The sequence below is a fragment of the Scomber japonicus genome, chromosome 17 (assembly GCF_027409825.1).
Source record: "Scomber japonicus isolate fScoJap1 chromosome 17, fScoJap1.pri, whole genome shotgun sequence".
In the NCBI taxonomy this organism is placed as follows: Eukaryota; Metazoa; Chordata; class Actinopteri; order Scombriformes; family Scombridae; genus Scomber; species Scomber japonicus.
Genome location: NC_070594.1, coordinates 6,857,897 through 6,885,055, shown reverse-complemented (window position 1 = coordinate 6,885,055; position 27,159 = coordinate 6,857,897). Strand labels below are relative to the sequence as shown.

The 27,159-nt window shown below is 40.2% G+C and overlaps 1 protein-coding gene across 1 annotated transcript in view; it reads left to right on the top strand.

The window, feature by feature from the left end:
- Window positions 1-27,159, top strand: part of cfap61 (cilia and flagella associated protein 61) — a 42,478-nt gene extending 15,319 nt beyond the window's left edge. The window contains exons 15-24 of the mRNA XM_053337462.1: window positions 2,082-2,209; window positions 7,901-7,993; window positions 9,266-9,434; window positions 10,713-10,887; window positions 14,984-15,276; window positions 16,526-16,850; window positions 19,970-20,052; window positions 21,441-21,652; window positions 26,323-26,416; window positions 26,989-27,159. Of these exons, the coding sequence (XP_053193437.1) occupies window positions 2,082-2,209; window positions 7,901-7,993; window positions 9,266-9,434; window positions 10,713-10,887; window positions 14,984-15,276; window positions 16,526-16,850; window positions 19,970-20,052; window positions 21,441-21,652; window positions 26,323-26,416; window positions 26,989-27,159 (1,743 nt within the window). The remainder of the gene's footprint in view (window positions 1-2,081; window positions 2,210-7,900; window positions 7,994-9,265; window positions 9,435-10,712; window positions 10,888-14,983; window positions 15,277-16,525; window positions 16,851-19,969; window positions 20,053-21,440; window positions 21,653-26,322; window positions 26,417-26,988) is intronic.

Sequence of the window (27,159 nt, the reverse complement as noted above, 5' to 3'; positions counted from 1 at the left end):
AACCCTGAGCCAGAGCATCTCTCAGTATGTGACAGATGTCGGGCACGCACATCCTCATGGAAATTATTTGAATATTACACAAAGGTTAATTAATTCTACCCTCGGGTTTCCCCTCTCTCTTTGCTTGATGCTGTTTTCATCCAACAAGGTGCATTGTGGGGCAAATCTGCCTAATTATGGATGATGAAGGAGCCATTAGCTGCCTTAGATCTGAGGGACTGGACCAGAGACGGTAGGCGGCGGAGGAATTGAGAAAATTAGAGCGCTGCGTTCGGTTTAATTCCTTTGGGACTCTTTTGTAATTATTGTGGAAAACTGTTCCTTAACTGTCGGGTCACAGGTTTGATCCCCGCAGCAGCCTCTGTGTTTCCACCTCATTGTGAAGTTGTGAATTTATGAATAGACAACAAGCAACTAACTAGGGCTGCAACTAATGATCATTTTCACTGCCAATTAAACCGACAATTAGTTTCTGGAATCGGTCCATTAAAGTTAGAAAATAGTGAAAAGGATCGAAGGGGAAGTCTTGAAATGTCTCATTTTGTCCGACCAACAGTCCAAAACACAAAGTCATCCTGTTCATGAAGTTAGAAAACAGAGAAAAGCATCAAATCCTCATATTTAAAAAGCCAGAGCTAGATGCCTTTTAACAGCTGTTATTAAAATCCTTCAGCTTAATGGATTAATTCATTGTAAAATATAAAACAATGGAGATGCTGGAACCAGAGAAGAATTGGGTGACTTAAAGCATGAATTACTTGGCATCACATTTACTTACATACTTAGTTTTTTTTTTCAACTAATAATTGACCAATCGTCTCACACACATTTGACTAAATGACACAAACAGAAGTATTTAGCTTTGTTTTTGTTCTTTATGTAACTGTTAATCCTATTAATTATGAGATTAGCCGATGTGTTTATTTATGTGGTTATAGTCTGTATGTATAACTGGATGTGTGGTGGACCCTGAGAAGAATAGCCAGGACTTATGATGGTGAGAATGGGATCTAAAGAAAGAAAGAAAAGTAAACTGTTGGATGACTTCAAAAGTTAACACAACCAGCACAGTGTGATGTGTCTGCAGATAACAGCTTAAAATGTACCGCTTCCATGTCATTTTCATTGGACAACATTAAGGGCCCAATGCTAGACTGTAATTTTTGAATTATTACGAGGAACCACAAATTTAATGACTTATCATCACCTTCATCAACCCCACTGTGATAAGACCTGGTGTGGTTTTCTAGTTAAATAAAAATATAGTAAAATAGTAATTATGGAGGTTTTAACCATTGATTACAATCAGTGGAGCTATTCAAGTAGATAATACCAAAACTGATGAGCCAGTGAGGAGGGAAGCCAATTCTCCAATTCTGATTTAAAAAAGGGGTTTGAAACAACAACATACAGAAAACCCCAAAAAGGGAAGATTTCAGATATTCACGTGATTTACCAGGCAAGTTTGAAGGCTAATCAGAAGCATAAATATCATAATAATTCAACTTCTGTCATTTCTACTGAAGAAAACAACATTTTTGAGGGTATTAAACTATCTCTGGTGGTATGTAAATGTCACCAGATCTCCTCTATCAGTCAGTTAAATATCTGTTTGGAAATACTTCAACTTAAAGTCATATCTATTCTCTCAATTTAGGAGTTTTTTGGAATTTGCATGCAACCTATAAAAGGACAGCTGTTGATTATACTGTAGATTTTGAGAGTGTTAGACGTGGCACAAACTGTTAAAGACTGTTTTTGCTGAAAGCTTTGACTGTCTCTTCTCAGCAGGCAGATAAAGTGCCTTAATGAAAGCTAGTTCCTGCTTCACCCTGTGAAATTTAAAAAAGGGGAAATTGGACATGTCATTATGTAATGCTTTTAGTGCTTTGATAATTAAGGGTACATGCATTTGATGGATAATTTAATTTTCCCAAAATAGCACCAAGCATTTTTGGGATTGACTAATACCCTTCAGTTTGTTTTTGTCCTCATAAAACCAACCAGTGTATCTGACAGACTGTCTCTCTCTCTCTCTCTCTCTTTCTCTCTCTCTCTCTCTCCCTCCCTCTCTCTCCAAGGCACCGTTTGCTCTCAGCCTCATCAGCAGAAAGTTAACCATGGAGCCAAAGGTCACCGTTAATGCCAGGATTGTGGTGGTGGGGGCGTCGGACACAGGTTTATCTTTCCTTGAGGTGCTCTGTTTCTGGTGAGTCCGCCTCACGGTGACCTCCTTTTTCCCCCCACATGAGCAGTAGACTGTGTGTGTATGTATTGACGTTTTCTAGTTGCAGAAGCAGCAGCGACCAAAAATTGTTTTCCACAGGCAGATTAATCCGTTAAGGGGCCCTGGGGCAAGAAATTTGTTTTGGGGGCCCCACTATTAACCCTCCCTCCCCCCCTTACACACACACACACACACACACACACACACACACACACACACACACATACACACCTCTCACCATCTGTGCATTGTGTATGTACTGTGTTGTTTCCAAGTTCCCGAGGACAGCACACACAGCAGATTATACAATCAGTACTCCGCTAGAATAATACTCACTGGGTCCAGGTTTTCTTTGTCAGTGAGATAATAGAGAGTAATTTGATTAAAAGGTAAGTCTGGTGATATTCTCTATTTATCTATGCTTAATAAACTCAACCAACAATGAATATACAGTGTCTCAAATTCAAATTCAAAGGGCTTCATTGTGACTAACACTAAGAAGTATTGTGTGTGTGTTAAAACCTGACATATCTTATTTCTCGGTGCCGTAGACTTCGGTTATTGTCCAAAAGAACTATTAAAAAGGCATCAGTGAGCCACGGCGCTGCAGTGGGTGGCATGTGCCTTCATTACCATGATTACACACACTGTAGTTTATTTTGACTCACCCCCACACGCATCTTCCAGCTGCCAGAAATACACACTACAGCATCAAATTGGGGATTCATTCGCCACTGAAGATAGTCCCCACCAAATGCACTATTTCCTCCTCTTTTAGGATTTTCTTTTTTTAGAGCCGAAACTATATACTTGAATAGTTTAATGGCTTTAGTGGGAAAAATTAGGTTGGAGACTGAGAGACACAGACACAGAAGGGAAGTCAGAAAGTATACAGAACTAGTATGCACCTATTGATTTAAAGAAGTACTTTGACCACAGGAAATAACAGAATTAGGAATCATTCTGTCCTGTAGTTAACTCTCCTGTTGTCCTCAAGTCAAGGAAGGAAGGGGGGAAGAAGGAAGGAAATGAGGAAGAAGGAAGGAAAGGAGGGAGGAAGGAAGGGAGGGAGGGAGGGAGGAAGGAAGGAAGGAAGGAAGGAAGGAAGGAAGGAAGGAAGGAAGGAAGGAAGGAAAGGAGGGTGGAAGGAAGGAAGGGAGGAATGGAAAGAAGGAAGGACGGAGGAAATAAGGAAGGAAGGTAGGTGGGAGGGAGGAAAGGAGAGAAAGGAAGGAAAGTAGGAGGGAGGAAGGAAGGAAAGAAGGACGGAAGGGAGGAAGGACAGGAGGAAAGAGAGGAATGAAAGAAAGAGAGAAGGAGGGAGGAAGAACAGAAAAAGGAAGGAAGGAAGGAAGGAAGAAGGAGGGAAGAAGGAAGGCAGGAAGGAACAGTTAAAACAGACGGGGTCAATTTGACCCGGGAGGACGACACGAAGGGTTAAACCAAAACAGGTCCAGACACCAAACCAAAATCAAACATAACACCCAACTAAAACTTGTACAGGCAGAAGAGACGCTGTTTAAAACTGTCCATCACTCTCTGCACGTCTGATATAAAAGGATAATCACTTTCATCTCAAGACTAGTTTCACACTTCATGTGGTTAAAGCACAAATCACTCTTCCCTTAAAGTGCACAGGGACAATGACGGAGGTGCAACTGAGAGCTGAGTCGTTGTTATAATGAAAAGTATTCACATGTTTATCACCGACGTGTCTGAATATAAATACCCTGAATCTCCACAGAAACCCTGAACCGAAGTCGAGCAGCCGCACACTGAAGCTTCTCTTTCATTTCTTTATCGCCTTTTATTCCTGGAATCCAATCTCTGGAAATGTCACTTGACTCCAGGTCGGACGTTTTACATGTTTGCCTTCGTTCTCGCTTTGTGAGATTAACTGCTCCGGCAAATAATAAGAAGAGCTGGGGGGGGGACTGCCGATTCAGAACCAGGTGATAGCTGCCAGGCAACCGGGGTCGGGTGTTTTGTTGCGAAATGAAAGCTCACAGCTCTGGCGAAGGCTGGCACGGCGGCAGTGGCGGGGCGGGCACACGCAGCTGTCTGACGCCTGGCATTCAGCAGGGCCAGCGCTGGCCCCCTTTAATTAGCCACTCTACTGTTTCCCCCTGTCAGGGATCTGCTGCAGCGATCTGTGTTTGCTGTCACTAATGAGTTGACTAATGAGGCAGTTAGTGTCCGCTGAACTAATGGTGAGGCGGCGACGCATTGAGAGGGTGAATGATGGGTCAGTTTCGGCCTGCTGGGGCCCCCCTTATCAGCCCTGCCCAAACGTCCACCCCCCACCTTGCCTCCTCCTCCACCCCTGCACAGCTTTCCATGTGCTCATTGAATCCAGCCCAGCAGCACCAGCACCACCACCACCACTACCCCCCCCTCCCCTCTCCAACTCCATTACTGGCTGGGACGGGGTCAGACAGATAAAGAGCTCTGCGGCGGCTCGGCCCTCTGCTCGCCGCGGTCAGGCTGCAGGGTCACCGTGGCCGTCTGTCACCGGCTGATAACACAGCAAATCCAGAGCCACTGATTCAGCCGCATCCAGACACCAATAATGGGCCTTAATGCCTCAGTGCTGCGGCATAAATCCACCTTCTGGCACAGATTAACAAGGAAAGTTTGACTGCTGTCATTGTCTGATGGCTGCTGTGATTATTATTGTTATTTGCATGTTCACATCAGAATCAAGGATCAGACCATTGATGACACAAAGCTTAGATATGACAACATGATTTTTTACTGTAAACACGTGTTTAATCTATGAATCAGCAGATGTCGTTGGATTAAAAGCATCAACATTTTCCATGTCATATATATCTATTGTCATATATCTGTTCCCTATTAGAGAGTAGAGGGAGGAATAAGCAGTCAGTCCATTAGCTAATTAACAGAAAATGTATCCATAACAATTTTGGTAATCAATTAATTATCTTTTCTATTTGTCAAGCAAAAAAAGTAAATGATTCCAGCTTCTCAAACACAATGATTTAGCTTTTTTCCTTTTTTTATATTACTAATTTAACATCTTTTGGTTTTGGATAAATTAAGAAATCTTAAGATGTCATCATGTCTGCTCAAGGAAATTAACTTTTTGTGTGTGAAAGTCTGTGTTTGGTTAATCTGAAGACTTTTAGACACAGTACATCATCACATTGATACACAAATCCTGTAAATCAGGGGTGTCAAAGTCATTTTCATTCAAGGGCCACATACAGACCGATTTGATCTCATGTGGGTCCGGATCATTAAAAAGATGGAGGGAAGGAAGGAAGGAAGGAAGGAAGGGAATAAGAAGGGAAGGAAGGAAAGACAGACAAAAGGAAAGAGGGAAGAAAGGTAGAGAGGACAGACAGAAGGAAGGAAGGACAGGTTGAAGAAATGGGGGAAGGAAGGAAGGAAGGAAGGAAGGACAGATGGAAGAAATGGAGGAAGAAAGAAAGGAAGGACAGATGGAAGAAATGGAGGAAGAAAGGAAGGAAGGAAGGAAGGACAGATGGAAGAAACGTAGGAAGGAAGGAAGGAAAAAAGAAAGGTAGGAAGGACAGATGGAAGGAATGAATAAAAGGAAAAAAGGAAAGTATGGAGGAAGGAAGGGCAGAAGGAAGAAATGAAGGAAGGAAAAGAACACAGAAAGGAAAGTGGGCCGGATTGCACCCCTCGGCGGGCCACTTCTGGCCCACGGGCCGCATGTTTGACACCCCTGCTGTAAATGCAGTATTACTGTAAAGCAATCCAGACAATTGATTTGCAAGATTGAGGACAATGGTCAGATACCTGCAGCAGAAATAGTAAATATCCCCATACTGCCCCGTACTGCCCCGTACTGCCCCGTCCTGTTGGTGTGTAATATAACCCCCCAGCCCTCATACAGTATATTAGTCGTCAGTCGTCAGTCTACCAACATTTTGGTGTCTGGTGTTGCAGATCTGTGCTAGTGGGCGTTAATTTAGCAGGAAGCTGAGATAAGAACAGAGCAGGAGGTGATCAGAGGCTCCAGTGTGATAAGGTTGTGCTGCTGAGCGAGGTACACACTCCGCTATTCACCCGACGTAGGAGCTGGAGCCGCCGTTATCTGCAGTGTTATGTCCCGTAGGCCGCCACAAAAGAGATCATTTGCATCACAAGAGACGGTTTATAACGTGGACAGTAAATCCACAAGAGGTAGGAGGGCTGTTCAGGATTGTTCATGCTGAAATGCTTCAGTAGGCTGGAGAAGTACCTACTGAGAAGATTTCAACCATTGATTCGTCATCTGAGATTTCCATATGTTTAATGTTTATTTTAGGATTTTATCATTTATAGCAGGGAGACACTCGGCTTCTAATATCAGCACTGTTTGGTTTTACTGAAGCACATTTTCAAGCTAAGATGTGAATTTACCAGTTCAAACCTCTGCTCTGTACTCTATTCTGTCCTCATTAGAGTATCAGCTTCAACAGCATAGCTCTGTTTTAGTTTTTTTTTAATTTATATTAAATTAAACTTTTAAATAGAGTCACATCTACAAAACTCAAGGATGACACAATAAACTTATTTCCACAGTGGTGATACCAATACAGATGAGTCCAGGTGACAAAAAATGGAACAACTTATGATTTTTGTGATTTTTCTGTCATTGATATATACTGCTAAGGTTCAAAACTTGCACCCTGGTGTCGAGTCGTTAGAGCACATGCCACATTATCGCAGCGTCCCTGGTTCGATTCCCTGTTTCCTGTTCCTTTTTCTTCTTTGCTGATGAGCTGACGTCTTACCTTACCTGTTATCCTCTTTGCTCAGGGTTTTTAAAGCCCCTAAAATGAATGGAGATTATTACCAAAAGAACAATAATCAAAGTTAAAATCTGGAAAAAAAAAACATATGGAGTCAATTTATGAAAAGTTTAACAGTCAAAAACAGTGAATCTGATTCCTCGGGCTAGTGCTGATGTGCACTGACCTGACTGGATTTGTGATATTTGACCTTTTTCCACCTGAGCTCTGTTTAGTTCAACCCAGTGAGATGATTACAGCTTTTTTTTCATGTGAAATAACAAAAAACGGTTCCAACTTTTTGTAGAAAAAATGTGTGTTTATGTAGAGCCTGATAGAAACTGATTGTGAAAATAGTTTGACCCTTTTCACCCAGACTACCATCTAACCAACATCATACTGTAAATAACTAACAAGAGGTTGAGCAGAGAATAACCTGCCAAGGTTTCCAACGCTGGTTGAACTCATGAATCCTTATTCCAAATAAAATCATTTATTTTTTTATGCTCAATATTTAATAGTATTTTATTTCTTTCTTTCTATTTTTCTGTACTTTGTTTTTATTATTAGTGTGGGGGAGAATGATAGAGCTCATATTCTTTATATTTTACACTAGAAGCAGCTGATATACTTTTACTGCAAGGGTCGAACACTCTCTCAGAGGTATCAGCATGTTCATGTACGGTTCAGAGCTTCCTCGTGCACAAAGCAGAGTTAAGAGTGTTATTTCGTATTCTTTATTTTCTTCTATGTGAGATCAGTCAAGCTTCTTCTGAATACCGTGACGCGTAGATCGTAGTTGTTGAGCGTAGTAATTAAAAACATTCCTCTCATACTGTACCCCTGCGTTTATTCACCGGATCCTGTGGTAAAGCACTCGTGTGTCTGTTGTTTGTTCTCTCTGCAGCCCTCACCTCAGGTTCAACAAGCTGACCCTCATCTCAACTCACGGTTACCCCGGCGACTACCACCACGAGGACGTCGGATTTCTGTCCACAAGGTGAGTGGATGTAACAGCGTCACATAAAGACAGGATAATATGTTGTGGTATTTTATATTGAGTAACTTAATTAGATGTGTCTCGGCATACTATTTCTAATTTACACCCGAGGCTGGCGGTAATATGATTAGTTTTGCTTGTACTGTATGAGGTAAGATGTAGAGTGAGGGGGTCAACGAGATCCCTCTGGGGACAACGCATGTTTGAACAAAATGTAATTGTAATTCATCCAATAGTGCTGCACACACTGACAGGCATTGCCATCCTTAAAAAAAAACATTTTACTGCAACTAAAATCTGGTGAAGCACTCAACACTGCTGTGACTCTAATGGAGAGGAGCTACCAATTATTTTAAAAAATAAGTAAATTGAACACATAATCTTTAAAGGCTGTGTAAAGTGAATTCAGACATTTTCTTCTATACACATTAAATAGGTCATACATGTATTTCTAAATAGGTGCAAAAAGCATTTCAGCCATTTAGATTTGAATTGTGGAGCTAGGCTTCACAAACTGATTAGCATAAACCCGCCCCTGCTGCTGTAGAGGTATAAATACATTCAGCACACACTACTACTACTACTACTACAGTTAGCTGAGTTAGCCGCCGAGTTAGCTGCCGAGTTAGCTGCCGAGTTAGCCGCCGAGCTAGCCACCGAGTTAGCTGCCGAGCTAGCAGCTGAGTTAGCAGCAGAAAACTCTCAGACCTAGCGTCCATGTTTCTCGTAGAGGTGGTGACTTTGATTGACAGGTGACACTTGGTCCCTGTAAGTCAAAATCCAGGGCTTCAGTCTACTCTGAACGTTTGGTATGCAACAGTTTTTTTCAATATTGCTGACATCTGATATCAGCTCATCTTGCCTACCAATAGCTTTTGTTATTAAGGTTGTTGCTAAGGGTTGTTTAGGTTATTTGCATTGCCCACTCTCGTATTTGGATCAAACACCCAAAGGTATATTTGAGAAGTTGATATTTTGAGTAAAGAACGTGGAAAAAGTAGTGAAATCCTTCTATATACTACTATAGTTTGTTAGCATGTACCCTTCTGAGCCAGTGAAAGTCTCCCATGGGGCTAAAAAGGCCTGTTTCCAACTGAATTAAGAGGCTGCATGTAGTGCCAGTAAGTAAGCAGTAAAGATGCATAAGTATTTTCTTAACTGTAAATCCTGCAGTTATTCCTGCACATCCCAAGATTAAAAAATGACCTTAAGATGTGCTGTCCCCATTTAAGCTTATTGCAATTTGCTAAGTGTCTTCTCTGTTTCCTGCAGTCATGCATACAGCAGTAGAGACTTTGCCCGGCTCCCTCTGCACTCCTGCATCAGTGTGATCACCGGGAAGATGGTGGGCATCAACAGGAAGTCTAAACTTGTCCTGGTGTCCGACGGTGTGAAGGTGCCCTACGATCACCTCATCCTCTGTACAGGCCTGCAGTACCAGGTCAGACACGCATTCACATTTACATACAGAAGTGTTTTGTACATTTAGAAAAAACACAAGAATTCATGTAAAGCCATACTCATAAATCAATCAATTATATTTATTTTTAAGAAGCTGCAACAATAAATATAAATCTAATGTCTGAAATGGTCAGTCAGTAGGTTAGTGGATAACTAAATAAATAAATAAATAAAAGTTAAAGTGGTGCAAAGAGGAGAGTCAGAGATGAAGTGACAGAGGGAAGGAGCGGAGGGGTGGCTGATCTTAAATATATTCTGGATGGACTAACACAGTCTCTGCCTACCTGAACCTGAAGAGAGACAAACACAGCAACCAGAGAGCTGTGACAGGGCTACTGTATAAAGACAAAGCATCTTGCAGTTGTTGGTGGTATTGAACTTTAAGCTACTTCCACATAAGCTTGTCACGATAACTTTTGTCGGACGATATATTCTCACAGAAATAATTGCGACAAACGATGTTATTGTCATTTGAAGATCAGTTCATACCACTGATATAATGATTATATGATAGCATAATAATGCAAAGGGGGAGCGGGAGGGGGGGGGGGGGGTGGGGGGATTGGAGGATGGGCACTACACTTCTGTAAAACACAGACTGCCATTAGTAGTTATTTAACTTTAATTCTTCTTCTGAATAGCCTCATAGGATAAGTCCATATATAGACATGATGTTGATAATTACGTTATTGTACAATAAGTCGATGACATTATTTTTGTGACAGGCCTGGTTGTCTTTAGTTTACATCAGACACATTCACACATCCACTGACCTACTGACTGACCATTTCATACATTAGATTTATAGTTAGTGTGTGTATTGGTATAACATTATCGTCAAATGACAATAATACCATTTATCGTGATTATTCCTGAGACAATATATGGTCCAAGAAAAGTAATTATCAGGACTATATGTTGGTGGTATTGAAGTTAAGCTGTTTCCATATTAGCTTCAGCCTCAAGCCGAGGTAGTTGCTGCTTAATTTCGGCTCATGACTGAAGCTTTGTTTTGAAATCTTGGTCATACCCTCATCAAAATCATGTCTGTCAATTAAGAATATATATATATCAGTGTTGATTATACATATATGTTAATCTGTGCTTTCACAGTTCCACTCATGTAGATTTTTTTGGCTCATTGTCTAAAACCCTGAACTGCTTTAACTGTTTCTGTAGTACTTGTGATGACACTTATGTATGAAATGTGCAGTTTAAATCAAATTGGATGTAATTACTTTATCATGTGATGCTGTAGGTGCCCCGTCCCACCGGTGTGGATCTGAGCCAGTCCATCACTAACAGCCAGCTTCAGTCTCCGTCCGCTCACAGATACACCGGGCCTGTACCCTCGAACCTCTTCACCCTCAACGACCTCCACGACTGCTTGGCTGCTCGCCGCTGGCTGCTCGCCAACTTTGTGGAGCTGGAGGGTAAGTGAACTCCCCCCTCCTCTCCCCTCTCCTCTCCCCTCACACACACACACAGAGCACCTAAAATTAATCTGTAGTAGTATGTCATTACTCAGCCAGTCAGTGCTGAAGTGCCCCGGTATAATTAGCAGCTAATTAGCTGCAGAGAAATCTTTCATCTCTGTGAATCAGGTCGGCCTCTTGCATCCATTTTCCATTATCATATCAGTTTCTGAGAGCCAGGCTGTTCAGAGCAGGAAAAAATACACAGTGTCATTAAGCAAAATTAATCTGCTCTCTGAAGGAATTGTGCAGTGATCTAGAGTGAGGTTTTTATACATACTAATTAGTTGATCCCAGTCATAAAGGAAAACCATTAATACATGCAAATTGCAGTGGCAGACTCCAGAAGATACCGTGTTTATTTCCATAATTTTAATAATAACAGCAGGCAGATGTAGACAGTAATTGTACTTTGTAGCATTAGCAGAGTGAAGAAGTCATTTTCTCTCTCGCTAGTTTTTTAATATAAGGTTTGATTTTATATTTTTCTAATACACAAGAAATACTGTTGAAAGACTTCTCTACTACACCTGTGACTCTCTGCTCAAAGCTCATTGGTTACTACTGAATACATAAGTCTTTAAAACCAGCTCACAAATGTATAGTTTCATTTTTTTAAACCTCCTGTTGTCCTCGAGTCAAGGGAGGAAGAAGGAGGTTAGGAAAGGAGGGAGGAAGGGAGGAAGGAAAGGAGGAAGGAAAGAAGGAAGGAAGGTAGGAAGAAGGAAATGAGGGAGGAAGGAAGGAAGGAAAGGAGGAAGGAAGGGAGGAAGAAGGAAATGAGGGAGGAAGGAAGGAAGGAAAGGAGGAAGGAAGGGGGGAAGAAGGAGGGAAGGAAAGGAGGGAGGGAGGGAGGAGGAAGTAGGGAAGAAAAGGAGGGAGTACAGAAGGGAGGAAGAAGGAAGGAAGGGAGGAAGAAGGAGGGAAGGAAAGGAGGGAGGAAGGAAGGAAGGGGAGAAAGAAAGGCGGGAAGAAGGAAGGAAAGAAAGGCGGGAGGAAGGAAGGAAGGAAGGAAGGAAGGAACAGTCAAAACAGACGGCGTCAATTTGACCCGGGAGGACGACACGAAGGTTAAAGGCTCAGTAATTTCCTAATGAAGTCCTGAAAAGGCTGCACTGCTTAGTTAAATTATAGTGGCTCTATGATTAAAAACAGGAATGTGGAAACATCCTTGGGTAGTTTCAGTAGTGGAAGCAGTAAACTGATGAAGTGAGCAGTGAAGTATAGATTTATTGATGAGAGCGGAGAAGCTTTATGTTCTGCTGGCCTTGATGCCTCAGTTGTAGCAGCTCTGCTTTCATTCAGCACCACGGACAGAGACCACGAACAGCAGCTGGTGTAAGCTGTGTTCATCAACAGCACCAACTCTTCTTCACTTCACTAGATGAAGATATGAACTTACAGATATTACAGTTTTATGTTTACTCAGAAAATGTTTTAGTTTTAGTCACTTGAAGTGTTTGCAGCCTTAAAAAAGGTATTTGTGAAGAGTTTAATAGTTTTTCCTTACAGATTAAATGTTCTCTGAAGTGAAGATTTCTTATAGCAATCTTTCTGAAAAGATACAACAAAATACTGTCCACATTTTAAAGTAAATTAGAAGAGACTACTTTGAGTAAGATTTGAGCAACACTTAATTTTTCATTTAATTTCTTTCTTTCTTCTTACATAATACATCCTACAGTGTTCTTACAGCCCATAGTGAGACAATGATCAAATTAGTTTAGATGTTTGACAGCTGAGTAACCTCCACACAGCTTTGGTTTGATGTTTAAAAAAAAAAAAGTCTAAAATACAAACAGACTGAGAAAACGACTGAGCTTTCTATGGCTGATGCCCGATCCAAGGATGCCCTGATACTGGAGATTCAGATAGAGAAACTTTTTGGTCCGTCTGTGGTGGAAAAATCATCTTAGACGTGGCTCAACATTCAAAGCTCACACTTACATAACACTCCTCTAAAACCAGAATCAAATATACAGCATAAATAATTTAATAAGAGATTATAGAATATAATACATGGTATGGCTGCATAGAAGGTAGGTATGTAAGAGTACACTGTTGTTCTATCAATCAGTTAAAAGTCATTTAGAGCAGGTCTAGACCGTAATCATTAATTTAATTTAAAGAGACCCAACTTTCCCACATGAGCAAACACTTGGCGTCAGCGTCAAGGAAAAACTCCCCTTGAGTGGGAAGAAAGCTCAGGCAGAATGGGGCTCTAGGTGGGAGCGCCATCTGTCTCCACCAGTTGTTGTTCTACTTTGTTTTAAACATGTTTTGCCATCAATCAACCTACTTACTGTTAGTCTTTGACATTAAACTGCTACCCAACAATGATCCAGAAACACTCATAATTTCTTTTTTTTTTAAGTATATTTTTTTGGGCTTTTTTTTGCCTTTAATGTACAGGACAGTAGAGATAGACAGGAAACAGGGGGCAGATAAGGGGGAATGACATGCAGGATAAGACCACTCGGCGCGGGATTCGAACCGGGGTCGCCTGCAACGAGGACTATAGCCTCAACTCATGGGGCGGGTGCTTTACCCGCTGAGCTATGCTCAACCCTAGAAACACTCATAATTTCAAGCTTATTAAAGTGTTTATAATAATGTGTTTATAAAAGATGCATGGTAGCCTACTAGTTAATACACATATCTGTTTTATAGTATTATATGAACTTAAACACTCACATAAAAACACCTATTCAATCTAATGTTTATGTTTTCTTTGGGGGGGGGGGGGGGGGGGGGGGGGGGGCTTTGAAATTGGTCTGTAGTTGGCCCTGCTGCCCTATTGTTCCTTTAGATTGAATATTATCAATGAAAGATGAGGACCACATAGTCTAATTCATTGTATAGAAACCTGTACTGTACATTCTGTAAAATGTCGAGAGGCCTCTCAAACAAAGAAAAAAAAGCATCCGTCAAATTAAGGATATACTTGGATGCTCATATTGACATTGATTGTCTTTCTTTACTTTAATGCATCTATGGTTCATTTTTAAGGAATCTGAGGGCCTCTTGTGAAATATGTGCAGCCTTTGCCGTCCTTTTCCAAGGCTCTCCGGAACACCTGAGCACAAACTATTGTTGACTGGAAAACCATGGCTTGAAAAGAGGGAAATCATTTGTATCATGTCTCTGTAGTGCAAATGAATTCCTCTGCAAAATACACTTCTCTTTTAGAAATCAGTGCTTTGTGGTCGGCATTCAGCTCCACTAAATTATAGAGCGTCTTGTATTTGAATATTATACTTATACTTTTTTAGATGAACATTTTTTGTGCCGACAGGAGCACCAAAACTGAAAAATATGAATCCAGAGTTATTTTTTTCAGCTTGTGTTATTACTGTAGTGTGTAGTTTTCTACTACTTTATTTTTTTTAGTGAGTAACAGTCTAAAAGCAAGTCATGTTGTTATTCTTAAATGTAAATGGTGGCAGGTGTTGAGGCTCGTTGGCTCAGGTGTAGATACTGGTTGGAGCTTTTTTGTGAAAACAGGGCTGAACGATTGGGGGAGAATATATTCTTGATAGTGAATTTTAGCCACACTAGCACTGTGGCTCAAAGGATGCGATGGTCCACCACTTTGGTTCAGACTGAAATATCTCAACATTTATTGGATGGAGTCATGTTCCCCAAAGGACTACTGACCTTAAGTGACCCTCTGATTTCAGTGCCAGCAGCAGGTCAAAATATTTCAACACTTTCCAAATGAACTGGGGGAAAACTTTCTCTAGTGCCATTATGAGTTTGACATTTGTGATTTTGAGAGAAAACTATGTATTTTCTTTGTTTTCCTGCAAGGTTTCCTCCCTGGCTTCTTTTCCAAACCAGTCATTCAGAAAAAAGTTAATTTAGTTTAAGCATGATTGTGTGACCTTCATTGGCAGAGCACTTGAGTCATGCCTGTATTACTGTTGTCAAAGAGTGGAAGAGTTTTTTGCCAAATCTAACTTTATAAATGAGTCCCCAAACTAAACATAAATGAAGAGAAAGCACCCTGAAAACACAATGTTAGCTTAGCTGTCTCTTCCTTGTGGTTCTTCAGATAACGCCGTCGTCTACGGAAACAGCATCGACGTCTACACCACCGTGGAGACTTTGCTGAGTCTCGGTATCCGGGGTTCTCGTATCCATCTGGTTCTTCCACCACGCAAACCCAACAAGTCCTGCTTCAGCGACCCAGACGTGGAGAAGGCCGTGACGTCGACCATGGAGAAGGCCGAAGTCCAGGTCCACCATGACTGCCTGCTGGCTCAGATGAACAATGGCGAACACCCCGACCCTCTCTCATCGGTTTCATTCACCACAGACTCGGAGCCGCTCCATCTGCAGTGTGGCGTGAGTCAAAATTTTCTGGTGACCTTAAAAAAAAAAAATCCACTGGGTGATTTCACAGCTCATCCAGCCAGTTATTAGCTTTTTACAAAAAGGAAATGATATCCAAACAATGGTGGGTTACTGGCCAAGGTGTCTGGTAAAGCTGAAAAGCTCACAACAGGCTGAATTCACCAGATTGTGTCCGTTGTTTGGATGTTAATTTCCCTCCTGGAAGCAGACCGTGTTTGTCAAGCACAAAATGATTTTGGTGTTTTTCCCGTTTTCATTGTTTTAGACAGTCCGCTTTTTTTTCCCCCATTTCAGTCTAAAATAGAAACATATCGTCGATGAGGTCCTGTTGTCCTTGTACATGCATGGACCGTGAGACAATATAGCCATGAGATTTGTGTTGTGAATGTTTTATGAGGAAGGAAATGCATTCATCAGATTTTTTAAGGCCTCTAAGGACAAACACAATCCATTTCAGTTCTGAATTAAAATATAAAACTGTGTTGTTAAAAGGAAATTTCACACAGAACTTCAACCTTGTGAATAATCTACAACTATTCCTGTTTCTCTTAGTGTAATTCAACTCCTTTCCTTCCTTCCTTCCTTCCTCCTTTCCTTCTTTCTTCCTTCCTCCCTCCCATCCTCCCTCCTTTCCTTGCTTCATTCCTTCTTTTCTTCCTTCTTCCTCCCTTCCTTGCTTCCTTCCTTCTTCCGTCCTTCCTTACTCCCTTCCTCCCTCCCTCCCTCTCTCCTTTCCTTCCTTCTTCCTCCCTTCCTTCCTTGACTCGAGGACAACAGGAGGGTTAAACACTTGGCAAGAGTCATTCCTTCCTCCCTTCCTTCCTTCCTTTCCTCCTTTCCTTCCTTCTTCCTTCCTTCTTCCTATCCTCCCTCCTTTCCTTGCTTCCTTCCTCGCTTCCTTCCTTCTTCCCTCCCTCCCTCCCTCCCTCCTTTCCTTCCTTCTTCCTCCCTTTCTCCTTTTTTTCCTCCTTCCTCCCTTCCTTCCTTCCTTCCTCCCTCTCTCCTTTCCTTCCTTCTTCCTCCCTTCCTTCCTTGACTCGAGGACAACAGGAGGGTTAAACTCTTGACAAGAATCTTAATAAGTTCAATAAAACTATTGATTTAACAAAGAGAAACTCCTTCCTTACTTAGATGAAACACCAAGGAGAAAACTGAAATGTGGTCTCAATGTTTAAAATTCCCCACATTAGACCTTTTACACCAAGTCACGAAATCACAACAGATTTTTCCCCCTTCTCAGGTGTTCATCAATCTCTCCAATAAAGGAGTCGACTACGACGCATTCAGCAGCATCAACAACTCCTTCCTGGTGTTTGATAGCAGACTCGTCATAGATGCCAGTTTCCACACCAGCGATCCAACCATTTGTGGCGCCGGGCCTCTCACCAAATTCTCCCGCTGCTACTACACGGAGGAATGGTCGCATGGCCACTTCAACTCCAAGGAGGTGGGCCAGGACCTGGCGGCCGTGTTGCTGCCCCTCTTCGACCTGACCCTGGAGCCCGCTGATGTGTCTCCACCTGAAATGGATCTTATACCGCTTTACAAACAGGCTAAGATTCAAGGTCTGATTTCAAGTCATGATTTACTAAAGTTATATATAGTTATATTCTTGGAGAAATATATATATAATAATATATAAGAGATTTCAGAGTTGGTTCTGGAAGTAGTTTATGTTAAAGTTTACTGCTAATGAAATCCTTGTTGCTACTAAAACCATGAAAGCGCTGACTAGCTAAAGAGACGACACATTAACCCTCCTGTTGTCCTCAGGTCAAGGAAGGAATGAGGAAGTAAAGGAGTAAGGAGGGAGGGAGGAAAAGAGGAAGGAAGGTAGGAAGGAAGGGAGGAAGTGAGGAAAGAAGGAAGGACTGAGGGAGGAAAAGAGGAAGGAAGCAAGGAAGGAAGGAGGGAGGAAAAGAGGAAGGAAGTGAGGAAAGAAGTATGGAAGGAGGAGGGAGCAAAGAAAGAGGGAAGGAAGGAAAGAAGGAACAGTCAAAAGAGATGGGACGACAGGAGGGTTAAGAAACAGCAGCTAGCAGCAGTGATAACGCTAAAACAGATTACACAAAGTGAGCTCTACACGTTAAGAGAAATTAACTGAATGTATCCCAAACATCAACCAATAGTAAAGGTTTAAATGTTAGCATAAAAAATAAAAAAGTAATGTTAGCATGAAACATTAGCATGAAATAGATCTTTACTGTCACTGTTAAAACCAAATGAAAGTCAGTTTGTAGCTCTTCAGGACAATAAAATAAACAGAAAAGTAACATTAGCATAGATTAACTAAAAAGTAGCATTAGCATAGAAATACAAACATTACGTTAGCATGAAAACAATAAAGTAGCATTAGCATAGAAACACAAACATTACGTTAGCATGAAAACAATAAAGTAGCATTAGCATAGAAACACAAACATTACTTTAGCATGAAAACAATAAAGTAACATTAGCATAGAAATAGAAACATTACGTTAGCATGAAAACAATAAAGTAACATTAGCCTAAAATAACATTAATATTAATAACATTAACATATAATTCCTGCTGTTTGTTACACAGGGAAGACGCACTCATTGTAGTTATATTTGTAAGGTAAGTTCTCCAGCAGTTTCCTCATAATGTACCAGACACTGGACGTCAGTGTATACAGGCAATACTGCATTTAATCAGTTTTATTGATCAGGCATCATGATCGGGTCATGACTAAAGACTATGAACACCTGTTAACACACAGTAACAGAGTGAGTGTCAGACCTTTTCAGTGTAAAATCATCCACCACCTTTATAATATCCAGGACTCTGACCAGATCTCTGAAGCTAACAGCTAATTGAGCTAACTGTGGAGTTTCCTTTTTTGGGATATTTAACTTTTTCCCACTTTAATTTTTTGCCTTTTTTAAAAATGTTTGTGTTTGTAATTGTAGTTTTATCACAAACACAAAATTCCTTCACATCCACCATCAAATCTTATGTTTCCATATATTTCCAGTTGTCATTTCACCACAATATTCTCTTCTTCTCCCGCGTCCTTCTTTCCCGGCCGTCGAAAATGTTTCTCTGCTTTTTTATCCGAGAGAATTCGCACACCGCCAATATCTTTTCATTGTGCTTTTGTGCAACATTTTCCAATCTTTCACCCACCCACCCACTGCCCCATGCTATTGTGACGGACACTCGAACCACAACAGAGTAGTAACAATGCCGTATTCTGCTGCGGCGTATTCACGGACTAACACAAGGCCACTCCAAACGGGTTACATAACCACAACAGGCACTCTGAGTCACCCCTCTCAGAGAGATGAAACACACATGAACTTTTCAGGGAGAGCAGAGATGTCATATCATCGCCTGCTATCTGAGTTCATTGCCTCAGCCTCTGTTTTCCTCTGTGGGTGGACGCTAACATTGAATTGCTTGTTATGTTTGTATCTTTTCCTTTTGTCCCGATGTTGGTTCGAGTGCATGTTTCCACACTGAAACTAATCTTTTATTAATGTTGATCCCATGATTGGGCTTTTCAGTAACATTTTCAAGCTTTTACATTTATGTGGCATTGTTCGTATCTTCAGCTGATAATTGATTTTCAGATTGATTTGATTTATTCTACAAAATATGTGATGATATAATATAGAAAAAAGTACAAGGTGACATCTTTGGACTGCTTGTTTTGTCCATCCAACTGTCGAAAACACAAAGATATTTAATATGCAATGATATAAAACTGAGAAAATGTGAAGATCTTCACATTTGAGAACATGAAACCAAAGAATAATTCACATTTTTGATTAATTAATGACATAAACAATTGATTGAATTGCTTTCAATATTTCAACATTTTGTGTCCCTTCACTCATTGGTAAATTGACTAGTTACTGAGTTATCTTTGAAACACATTTGTGATAGACGTGCATATCCAGAGCAAGGTTATTATAGTTTTGAAATTTTCTTTATTTTTTATTTTTCTGTAGTTTTTCAGTTTGCTTTTTTTATTTCAGTTTAGTTTTAGTTAGTTCAACTAGTGATTTAGTAGTTTCAGTGTAGTTTTTATGTAGTTTTAGTTTTTCAGGTATTAAGAGAAAGCCTTGAGTTGTAGAAGCTGAGAAGGATGAAAGAATATGTGACACCAAATATGGTTTATCATTAAGTCCCTTTTAATTTCATTCTTTAACCACGAAGATGAACTTTCAAATTGGTGAGATTTTTCCCTTTTAGTTGCCTCCCACAAATGTTCCCATCAGTCCTCATCACTATACATTTATATACGGGAGGAAAACGAAAACAACAACGGAAACGAAGCTGAATTTATCTGCAATTCAGTTTAGTTTTAGTTAGTTTTACATTGTTCATTGTAGTTTTTATTTTAATTTCAGTTAACTAAATTATTTTTTCCATTGCTAGTTTTAGTTTTAGTGAACTATAATAACCCTAATCCAGAGTGAGAAAGCAGGTATACTGGACCAAATAACAGTAATAAGTCTGCACAGTTCAGCTCTGAATGCAGGTAGATTTAATACTATTACTATAAAATCTACCTGCATTGTGCTGACTTTTTCCTTGAGTTATCTTTTAACAAATCTAACTACAAATCCATCCACAAATGATGAACTCACTGATGGGTTTATTCTTCTACAGCATGTTGTATATAAACCACCTCGTGTTTTCTTCCTTCTGTCCTCAGGTGGGAAGCTACCTGGAGGATTTAACTACCTGCACGTCACCAAACCGTCCGCCACCCAACTGACGGGTCCTCCTGTTAAACCTGTACGTCTTTATCACCAGATATCATCTCTGTCAGTGTTTTATTTGGTTTACACGCTCTGTCCTTCCTTCCTTCCTTCCTCCCATCTTTCCTTCCTTTCTTTCCTCTTCCCTTTCTTCTTTCCTTCCTTCCTTCTTTTCTTTCCTTCCTTCCTTCCTTCCTCCCATCTTTCCTTCCTTTCTTCCCTCTTTCCTTTCTTCCTTGCTTGCTTGCTTCCTCCCTCTTTCTTTGCTACCTCCTCCTTCCTTCCTCCCTCCCTCCTTACTCTTTTCCTTCCTTCCTTCCTTCCTTCCTTCCTTCCTACAGACTTGACAAGCTGTGACTGCTGCACACCTCTCGCCTCACATGATGCTAAGGATGCAGAAATACCTCCAGTTAATGTGTAGACTAACACAATATCAAAAATTGTGTTTATATCAGAATCAAGACGGCCCGAGTCTGAATCAGATTTAAGGTGATTTTGTTGCTGTTCGCTCTGAGAAAATCAGGTTTGAAGTGTGAAGATGAAGTGTAATTTCCCTTTAGAACCAAGTTTCTTATAATAAGTACTACTACTACTAATATAATAATACACTTTATTTATATAGCACTTTTCTTAACAATGAAATAAAACCAAACAAAGCAGATAGAAATGAAGCAATGTGGAGCACAGAGAACAGAAATAATAGTAGATTATGTATAAATTAATAATAAAACACACAGAACTAAACCAATAAATAGAACAATTCAAACATTTCCAAAAGCTTTTACAAAGGAAAAAGTTTTAAGAAGAGTTTTAAAAGAAGCTAGAAAGTAATAATGAATACCCAACGCTCGTCCTGGAAAGGTATCATTTGAAGGAGAAGTCATGTGACGTTGGTATTTTTCTTATAGTTAATAAATCTAATTAAAAAGACCAAAGCCAACAATGGATTGATCTACTAACAAGTGTTGTGTGTGTGTGTGTGTGTGTGTGTGTGTGTGTGTGTGTGTGTGTGTGTGTGTGTGTTCAAAGCCTGATATATCTTCTTCCTCTGACCAGTAGACATCCATTGTTGTCCAAAAACTATTAAAAACACGTCAATGAGCCACACGGCTGCACCAGGTGACACATTCTTTCATCACCATGAACACACACTGTAGTTTATTTCAACTCAATCACACACACACACACACACACACACACACACACACACACACACACACACCGTCCTGCTGCCAGAAATATTCTCTAGTGCAGCAAATGTGGATTCATCCGCCGCTGGAAATAGTCCCCAAGAAATAAGAAATACACTATTTCCTCGACTGCTGAGACTTTTAACTACATATCTGTGAGCTGTTTTTTAAAGATTGACAGCCTTATCCTTTAATCAATCTTCACTAACTCCTGTGTTCATTCATTCATATAAAGTTACAGGACAGAGGCATCGTGACCGGACGAGTGGAGACGGGGAACTACTTCTGTTTGCATCTCGACGGCCACGAGCTGGTGGAGACGCTCACCTGCCTGTCGCTGAAGCCGCTTCCCGTCTCCAATTACCTGAGTCTGTATGGAAAACACCAGCAGCTGCTGGGACAGCTGCAGTCCCGCTACCACCAATGCCTGATCCACGATCTGTACAGGTGGGGGAGAGACTGTTACACACTGACAGGGGAAGAATACACATTTATAATACACTAAGTGATGGGGGACAAAATCTGAAAGTTGATTTAAAGTTAATCTGAAGCTAATATGAAGCTTTAGTCGTCCAAATAAGTCAAATCAAGTCTTATATGTTTCAACATTACAGGGTTATTATAGTAACTAAGACTAAAACTAAAACTAGCAATGAAAAAATAATTTAGTTAACTGAAATTAAAATAAAAAATAATACACTTTTAATACAATTAAAAAAAAAAAAAATAAACAAAAACTACAATGAACAATGTAAAACTAACTAAAACTAAACTGAATTGCAGATAAATTCAGTTTAGTTTTCTCCCTCGATTACTTCCTGTCCTGCAGCATAAATCATATTTGGTGTCACACATTCTTTCATCCTTTTCAGCTTCTACAAGTCAAGACTTTCTTTTAACACCTGAGAAACTAAAACTAAATAAAAACTAAACTAAAACTACTAAATTACTTGATGAACTAACTGAAACTAAACTGAAATAAAAAAAGTAAACTGAAAAACTAAATAAAAATAAAAACTAAAGAAAATGTCAAAGCTATAATAACCTTGGTGCCTTACAGTGAATGTGATTATCATTATTATCATTACCAGAGTCTTGTTCAGTCTGATATGAGTTTTGGTCTGTCAGTTCAGATCCATTCGTCTCCGTGTTGAGCTCAAATCTCAAATCTGAGCTAATAAAAAACTCGTATTATAACAACCATCAGCTATCATAGCTGAGTTTTCAATAGCTATTTTGATTTTGATATAGAGTAGGTAATGTATGTTTTAAAGCTGTGAAACATGTGGTGAAGCACTGATAGTAATAATAATAATAATGATAATAACTCTCTCCAATCTTTCGAGCCTTTCTCATAACTCAAGAACACTTCACACACACACACAAAAAACATTTGTTGAAGAGGCTCACACGTTGGAAAACACTTCAGCAGGTCAAATGTGAAGCAGGAAGTGGGTCTTTAAACTGTGATGGATGCTTCAAACCGACAGTCTGAGTTATACCTCTAACCTCAGGGTTTGTTTACAACCGGTTACCGATGGCAACCATGGACAAAACTGCCAAAATCAATTGTGATAAACTGGAATTATCGCTATGCTACGCTAAGATGTTTATTTCTACCCTGTTTTTTAGGCGGTTTACCATCACTCAGGCATTTTCCTTTAATATCATCTTTTTCTGAAGTTCTTTATGAGCTTCAGTGAACGTAACAGCAAAAACACACAACTTGGAGCACAATAGATCTGCAGAAACGAGCAGTTTGGTGAACAACAACAAAAACAAACCTTCACCAAACTGGTATTTTCAGCCCTGTTTTGCACATCGTTGTATTTGTACAGTGTTTCTCTTATTTTGTCCAGCCCCTCGCCTGGAGTGGTATAATTAGACTTTGAGGCACCAGTCAGTTATCGCACATGAATACATGTTGCTGTTTTTGCAGTTGTGTGATGTTTGTTTGATTTTCATACCAGAACGTGACACAGACGGCAGGTGGTCGAGCTTTGGAAAAAAAAAAAAAAAAAAGAAGAAGAAAGAAGAGAGTGTTTTTTCATAACTGAAGTCGTGCATAGAAATGAGGGAGTTGGAGTGTCAGAAAGCTGCACTCATCGTGTGTCTGATGACTGATGACCTCACATGTCAAAATAACACATAAAGAGGAGTGACGGGATTTAGGCCTTCAGTGTCTTTTGTCCTCCTTCTGTCTGTGTGTTTGCTGTTGTGACTTTGCAAAGTGTGTGTGTGCCTCTATGTGTGTGTGTGTGTGTGTGTTTGTCAAACAGCGGGTGACCTGCTTCTGAGGTTTCAACACAAATGACCCCCAGACATGGAACGGCTATTGTCCTCCGCCTCCTAATCTGTTTATGCAGCTCCACCAATCTGTCTTTGTGCCCGGTCCGGGGGACGAGACAAAGCCGGAGCCTGCACCCAGCAGCAGAGAGCGATTCCTCGTCACGCCGCTCAGTCAGCTGACTCGTAAAGTCATTGTGGAGGCTGACGGGGCATCAGCAGCCGTTAAAATAATTGATTGACCGAGCAGCGGCTGGGGGTCATTCAGACACCGCGGTTAAGAGTGTTTGGTTCCCTTTGAGGGTTCACAAGATTTTATTTAAAGGGTCAGTCCTCGCCAATCACCAAGATTACCTCTTCTAGTGTCTGTGCATGCAGGTAGTTTGGATTTAAGACGTCTGCCTCCGCCTCACTACAATGAATGAATTAATGACTCTTTATTGTCATTATACAAAATGCACAATGAAACTGAAAAACATTTAAACTAGGGCTGTCAAACGATTATTTTTTTAATCGAGATTAATCGCAGAATTTCCATAGTTAATCGCGTTTTGAATTGTATGTTTAAAATGCAATTATTTAAATATTTTCCATTTGAAGGCAGTTTTAAGCCCATAATGTAAAACATTTCTTACCAGAGTGTCTTAACTGGGAATCAATCACGGCTCTGCTGCGACTCCCACACTCCAAAATGGTCCTTTGGTGGAGCTGAGGCTCGCCTGGCTGCACCTGGGTGTTTAGCGTGGAGGTGCTAACTCAAACTCCACGTACTCCGGTGGTAGTTAAACTCCGTTTCACACACGTTGCATTTTACTTTTGACGTTTGAAGTTTTTTAAAGTTAAACAAGCCGTTCAAAAGTCCAGTAGCTGTGATCATATGTTGCTCTCTTGCTTGATGAGTATTTGTTTTGCGGTCTTAAAATGAAAATTAAAAAGTCTCAATGCAGTTTAACCCTCGTGTCGTCCTCACGGGTCAAATCGACCCCGTTTCTTTTGACTGTTCTTTCTTTCCTCCCTTCCTTCTTTCCTTATCTCCTCTCTCTTTCTTTCCTCCCTCTCTCCTTTCCTTCCTTCCTCCCTCCCTCCTTTCCGTCCTTCCCTCCTTCCTTCCTCCTTTCCTTCGTTCTTCGTTCTTCATTCTTCCTTCCTCCCTCCTTCCTCCCTTTTTTCCTTCCCTCCTTCCTTCCTCCTTCCTTCCTCCCTCCATCCTTCCTTCTGCCTTCCTCCCTCCTTTCCTTCCTTTTCCTTCCTGCCTCCTTTCCTTCCTTTTTCCTTGCCTCACTCCTTCCTCCCTCCTTTCCTTCCTTCTTTCCTTCCTTCTTCCTCCCTCCCTTCCTTCCTTGACTTGAGGACAACAGGAGGGTTAAATAACTTCTATAAATAAATAATAGCTGCATGTAGTATGAGTGAACTATGAACTACAATAACTATGAGTGAAATGTAGTTTGTGGTGCTCACAGTTTACTATAAAATGAAAGAAGTAGCGTATCTACTCTGTAAGATCTCTATAATCCACAGAGCTCACTGTCAACATCTGAACTTTCTACTTAAGAAATAATCCCCATACCCAGAATTAATGAATTACCTTCAACATGTGAGCCCATAGACACTGGCTATTATACAAAGCCTCACAATGTCTACCGACCTATTTATTTACTATTATTATTATTATTATTATTATTATTAATAATTTATTTTACTGCTTTTATATTCTGTCTATAGTAGATACTCATTTTATGACCATGAAATATCATTGTAATGCTTGATGTGCTGTGTTCTTTACTTCTTATTTATTTATTTTTTCTTCCTTTTTTCTTCTCTTCTCTTTTTCCTCTACTTATTTTTTCTCTTCATTTTATTCATTTATTTATTTATTTTTTCATTTTTCTCTACATTCAAAATCAATACACTTAAAATTTCTAAAAAAAAGAAATAAAAAAAGAAATAATCCCTATGAAAAGTCTTCTGGGGGTGATCAGACGCTCCTGAAAATATTTTAAATACTCAATTTTGTCAACCTGGACTAATAAAACATGAAGTCTCTGTGTAGCTACCAAGTGAAAGTAGAATAATCAAAGTGACTCTTTAATATCAGATACTAACTGATAAAATGACTTTCTCAGCACTGGATCGTCTCACTCTGTGTTTGTGGATTATTTTAAGGGTCAAACCTCCAGAAACACACATGTAGTATTAACCTCATCGGGTCAGTAAAGCTTTTAGTCTCTCAGCTGGAGTTCATCAGCTGTCCTGGTAATGGCTCCGTTTCTTTTCATGTGTCAGAGATTAGATTTTCTTTGGACATTTGACTTAATTGAATTGTTCAGTAATGTTTTGTGTCAATTAATGTTCCTTTTTTCCCCCTTTTCTTTCTTTTTAATCTCAGCGTTCCCTTCATCGAGGATAAATGATGTCACTTCCTGTAAAGTTTTAGTGTCACAATAATGGGAAAGTGTGTAATGAACTTTTTTTTCTATTTCCGTGATAGTGCTACAGTTGATCACACACCCATTGCTCAATCTGACAGTTTGACACAGTTTGACACACACACACACACACACACATACACACACACACACACACACACACACACACACACACACACACACACTACTCTCAACTCTATTTATTTAGAGTAGCGTAGTTAGTTAGTATAGTTTAATTATGGTGTCACTTATTCAATGGTAGTGTTTGTTCACCTGTACGTATACTTATCACCTGTGTGTGTGTGTGTGTGTGTGTGTGTGTGTGTGTGTGTGTGTGTGTGTGTGTGTGTGTGTGTGTGTGTGTGTGTGTGTGTGTGTGTGTGTGTGTGTGTGTGCGTACTGCAGTTTCTTCAGGCAGAGTTGGAGTTTGGCCGTTTATCACGACAGATTCTCCGACTTTGAGCAGGAGCTTCAGCAGATCACCTCGACTCACTGGAAGGTTCGACCAGAAAATCAATTTTGTTTTTCTTTACCTCATTCAATCTTTCTTTCTGTCTTTCTCAATCCTTCATTCTGTCTTTTATTTATTTGTGCATTATTTTATTCTTCATTCCTTCCCTCTGTCCTCGCCTTCCATCGTTTTTCTTTCTCACTCCTTCATTCTGTCATTTACTTCTTGCATTCTTCCATTCTTGTCTTTCTTGTTTATTTTATTTACTGTATTTCTCACTAGCTTCCTAATTTCTGTCTCTCCTTTCTGTCTTTTTTCTCTAGTTTTCATTACTTCATTCATTCTCTTTTTGTCCTTTCTTTCTCATTCCATTCTTCTTTTCTTTCTTTTATAAATGTGAATATCCAAGATGTACTGTATGCCTCACAATGGGAAATTCAAAACATGTAAAATACTAAATAACGCATATAAAGTATCAGCACTTCTATGTTAACTAAGTGGAAACAGCATCACACAGGAATGATTTTCAACCCACAAAACACATTACAGTAGCAACAGAGTGCAGTTAAACATATAATCAGTCATTGGAGAGTCATGCTTTAATCTCCGCGTCTCTGCAGGACGATGAGTCGAGCCAGCAGGAGACGACGGAGGATGACGAGGAGCCAAAGGTCCTCCAGCCGGTAGTACTGCAGGAAGAGAATCGAGAAGCTTTGAGGAGCAGCACCGTGAAGTATCTGACCTACAACCGAAACCTGCTGCCCATGTTCGGCTACCCGGGACAGCTGTGA